Raw genomic sequence first — 5,163 nt, forward strand, 5'->3', positions numbered from 1 at the left:
GATAGATGGAATTACTAGTTCCAGTTTCTAGGCAGGCGATGAGTACTCACAATAACCTTAATTAAGCGTCAAAACAAAAATGTGTATACTCTTTTTACTCTCCTGACCTTAGTTCTCGAGCTATGTATTTCATTTTGGTACCAACGTGTTCGCAATAACATTCTCTAGAAGAAAATCAGCAAAAACGGTCACCAAAAGTTATATGAATACCAGCACCCAATAAATACCTACGTAGATGACTCGCCGTGAGTGCCCAAGAGCAACAAAATGTTTTTACTCTTGGGATTGTTATCACTTCCACACTTGTCCTACAGCGTTAATTTTGGTATCAATGTACTCGCAATGAAATTCCCAACACGGTGATATGAATATAAACGTAGAATAATGGTCGCTGCCCACCCGCAAGAGTGTGGGAAGTGGCGGAACTGTTACCCAGTATTGGTGACAAGACGACACATGGGCGATACAGTGCTTTGAAAGTTTATAATTATATCACTGTCCTGACATTATTATTGTATGTACGTCATTCATTATGTTTGTAAATCAACTATGTATGTATGAAACATTATGTACGTCAACATTATGTTTGTAAATCAACTATGTATGTATGAAAAAAAATGACTAATACGTTCGGCGAATGACTTTGACTTCAACTTCACTTTGACTTCGTTCATGTCATCGTATTTTCCGTAATATATAAAGGTTATGACAATGCAATTATATTATTGTGTGCAAATAAGTTTGAAATTTCATGTACCCTAAAAATATTAAAATAAAGAATAAGAATAATTAAATAATTGTTGTAGTAAATTGTCACACGTTCATCATACGCAAACGAACACACAGTTTGGAGCGTCAGTACAAGACCGCCGCCATTTTAAAACACGGCTTCGAATGTAAGTAATGTTTTTCTCGTACTAACACTGTGTTATACAATAGATTTGGTCTTGAATTCACAAATTTAGTTGTTACATCTGACAGAGTATGTTAGACGGTGTAATGCTGGTCCATGTTAACGTATTTGTGGGCTTGGTTGGTTTAAATGTGGAGGCGAGGCCTGGCTGTGCTAGTGTGTATGTGGAGGCGAGGCATGTACAACACTCCCCAATAGGAAGAGAACCCACTGGGTTCTAGGCTAGGTTAGGCTTATCTGTAATAATTGAATTAAGCCTAGCAAAGCCTAGAACCTAGTTCAGTAATTTAAAAAATGTTGTAACTTGAAAAATGCCATTCAATACATTACACAATTTAAATATTTTCAGGCAATCAACACAACCCTCATGTTGGCTAACCCTCTCTCATGTTGGTCAATAATTTAATTATTTTTTTATGGAGTAATCTTTGCTGTTGAAATGTAGTCTTTTTGAGACTACATTTCAAATGTAGTGTGTGTGGAGGCGTGTATGTTAGGTATTACCTAATATACACGGTGTAATATATCTATCTGTGTGAAATAGATTAAATCCATTTATTTGATATTCAGCTAATAGTTCTGTATTTTCTACATTCATCCATGTTTTGGTAAGTGCAATAATATGTATTGTTTCATTGCAGATTAGAGATTCAAGATAGTTCTAGATTTCCGAAGTACTGAAACGCGCGCCATACAGGCTTGGTGGATCTAGGTGCAAGGTAAAATTATTTACATTTACTTTTGTATTTATGTTTTGTATTTATATGCATATATGCATTTATATGCATTATTCTATAGAATAATAGATCTCGTAATAATTTTGCAAAAATAGTGGCATTTACTATTTTTAAAAGATTATTAAAAAATTTACTGATATGGTGCATTCGGAAGGGCGAAGAGGGAGAACGGCCTGTTGACATAGCTCGGGTGCAGGGGGGGGGGTTGTGTAAAAGCCTGGTTTGTGCCTCGGAGAGGCTATGGGATCCAGTAAGTTCAGTAGAACTTCGGTTTCAACCCTTTTACCCTGTTGTAGCTCAGTCGATTAAGGCAGTGTCTGGGATGCTCCCGGACGCAGGTTCGAATCCTCGTCACGGCCCTTGTGGATTTGTTCATTTGATGCATCACGTTATTGTGATCTGTGTGTGTAATTCTTCACTTGCTACAGCAACAGGAATGTGTGTGTATGTATTTGTGTTGTTGAATATGACCGAAAGTGTAAGATTAATGATTCTAACACAAATCGTCTGAATATTTGTTTTTCTTCACTGTCGAGAGTAGTTAAAAAAATTTACTCGAGTTTATTTTCACACTTTATTTATGGTCCTTAAGTCCCTCTCCTTAATGCTGCTGCTGTTTCTCGCATCTTTGCATCGCTTGTATGTTTGGGGGTTTGGCCTCTTGCTATATATTGATTCCATTTGTGTGTGTTTGGGTCTCAGGCCCTCTCGCAATTTCTGTTGAACAAACCCCTTTTCCTAGTTCTGCATCTCTCCTTTGGTACAAATTTTGTTGTGCTTTTATCATATATTTCACAAAACTTGACATACATTTCATTTACTTCATGTCCTATCAGCAAGTGTTTGTCAAATTCTTTAAGGAAAGTTTATCATCCTGATTGCAGATCTCTAGCGATATTATGTCAACTTCTTGTGGATTCGCAATCATTATTTAATTTACCTTTAGGTGTTCTTTCACCAGCACAGCAACACTGTACCTCTCCCAACCAGTTTAAGATAAAAACTAAGTACTAACTAATTAACTCAATGTAACCTACCTTACCCCCAAAATGACAACCCATGTCTTCTATTTTAAACAATGCTGTTTTGTTGACCAAATTGTATTTTTGTTTTTTTCTGCAATGTTTCCCCCCCCCCACCACTCTACCACCACATTGAGTTTAGTAGCTCTGTGCACGTCAGGTGCTGTTTAATATACAGACCTACTCCTCCATTTGACCTAGTTTCTCTATCACATCTATATCACTTTGTGCTTTAGCCCTGGTGGAGCTTGGTCCACCAGGCTGTTGTTTGGAGTGGCCCGCAGATCCACATACAGTCTGCATATGATATACAGTCTGTTGATCAATTAAACTACAGTAGTTAGTTTTTATCATCCGAATGCACCAATATGTGTTCATTCTTCCCAGATGAAGGAACTAGGTAATATTCATCATCTGAATGCACCATCTGATGCTTTAACACACTCATGATACACGAGAGGTTTAAAAAACTTTTAAAACTTTTAAAACTTTTTGACCTATGTATTTAAAAGCAATTCTAAAGTTAAAAAGTGTAGCATAGGCCCCTCGCAGAATGTTCTTAATATGATCCTTAGGTTATAGTTTTCTATCTAAAACCACCCCTAGATCTCTTTCTTGATCAGAATTCTTTATAGATCTCAGTGGCTCGATCATAGAAACTGCTCTAAATCCTTGTTGGCCTGGATTGTGGAGGTCATTGGTCTCTATAAAACTAGTAATCTGACTCCTGATCACTCTCAAATAATTTTATTATGTGGGATGTTAGTGCAACTGGTCTATAATTCTTTGCCAATGCTTGTGTTGTGTTGTGTTGTTTTGGTAGTGATGTGCAATGTGTTGTTTTGGTAGTGATTCATCCAGTTCTGGTAGTAGTGCGGTTGTTGTGTAGTGTAGTACTTGTGTGCTTGTTAATGACTTGTATTCCAGTCTTGTGGGTATCTCCTTTCCCCTACGGGCCAACTGCTTTGTTCTTACCTAGCATTTTGCTTTGTTTGGGTATGAATGTTTGTGTGCCGTATATTTTGCAAAATTTGCCATATATCTCATTATTTACTCCTCTGCCTAGCAACAAGTCTGTCTAATTATACTCATTAACTGTTTTTCAAAGTTCCCCATAGTGTCCTTTATTGAAATCGAGTTCATGAACCGTTTCAATGTTCTTATTTTCTTCTAGATTATATCTTAAAGTATATTTAAATGTTATTGTTATTATTGTTATTAAATGTTATTGTGACATTGCATTGCAATTGAGCTATGTTGTTTACCATACCGTTCATTTCGTGAGTACAAGTATAGATGCCACACTTGTGACAGGTAAAACCATGCCTTTTTTGAAAAACAGCACCGTCTGTTGCACGTAAGAGCAACCCACACTATATTATGTTGCGATATTATTTCAATATTTCCGATTGTATTGATAATTTGAATTTTCATAGATTTCAATTTATTTTCATTTCGATTTAATAATTTTGTGTGACATTGCATTGAAATTGAGCTGTGTTGTTTACCATACTGTTCATTTCATGAGTATAGTTTATTTTTTTATTTTTTTCATTTCATTTTTTTAGCTGTTCTTATTTTTCAGTGATGGGAATATCAGATCATTTGATGTTCCCAATTTTCTGATGGAAGCATCAGACCATTATAGAATGCATCGGATGAGGTAGTTTGGAATGGTGGGGAGGACGAGAGGGGGGTATGGTGGGGAAGACGAGGGGACAGAGGAGAGGGTAATGGTGGGGAGGACGAGGGGACTGGGGAGTTGGGGATGGTGGGGACAGGGGAATGCTGGGGAGGACAAAGGGACAGGTGAATGGGAGATGGTGGGGGAGGAAGAAGGACAGGGGAGGGGAAAATGGTAAGGAGGACGATGGGACAGGGAAGTGGGAATAGTGGGGATGATGTGGGGACAGGGAAGTGGGAAGGACGAGAGGACTGTGGAATGGGGAATAGCAAAGTGAATTATAATTATATATATTAATTAATTCTTATAAATTTCCAGAAGCCTGTATCAACACCCACACTAATGCAACTGAAAGAGATGTTGAGACAAGTATTGCTGATATGTTGAAGAACGCCCCAAACAAACTCGGTGGAAACAGATACAAGGTAAAGTTTGCCAATTTGCTGTAGTCTAATTCAATTTCTTTTTAGTAATCTTCGAGAACATTTATGCTATGAATAAGATAAAATAATGTAACTGATTTTGATTTATTTACTATTTATTATTTATTTACCGTTATTAGTATAATAGATCTCGTAATAATTTTGCAAAAATAATGGCATTTACTATTTTAAAAAGCTCGGGTGCAGGGGGGGGGGTTATGTAAAAGCCTGGTTTGTGCCTCGGAGAGGCTATGGGATCCAGTAAGATCGTCCTTCCTTTCCTCCCTAGAATCTGGATGTAGCAGGTGCTCAATTGTCAAAAGTGAAAAATTGGTTTTGTCTTCCGAATGCACCATTTCTGTAAATTTGCTAATAATCTTTTAAA

General features: G+C 37.1%; 1 protein-coding gene across 1 annotated transcript in view; it reads left to right on the forward strand.

Moving 5' to 3' along the window:
* The first annotated feature begins 826 nt into the window (after nt 1-826).
* Nucleotides 827-5,163, forward strand: part of LOC138359371 (uncharacterized) — a 7,154-nt gene continuing 2,817 nt past the window's right edge. The window contains exons 1-3 of the mRNA XM_069318498.1: nt 827-896; nt 1,555-1,632; nt 4,675-4,781. Coding sequence (XP_069174599.1) covers nt 4,737-4,781 — 45 coding nt within the window. The 5' untranslated portion in view covers nt 827-896; nt 1,555-1,632; nt 4,675-4,736. The remainder of the gene's footprint in view (nt 897-1,554; nt 1,633-4,674; nt 4,782-5,163) is intronic.

The sequence above is a fragment of the Procambarus clarkii genome, chromosome 90 (genome assembly GCF_040958095.1).
Source record: "Procambarus clarkii isolate CNS0578487 chromosome 90, FALCON_Pclarkii_2.0, whole genome shotgun sequence".
Classification (NCBI taxonomy): domain Eukaryota; kingdom Metazoa; phylum Arthropoda; class Malacostraca; order Decapoda; family Cambaridae; genus Procambarus; species Procambarus clarkii.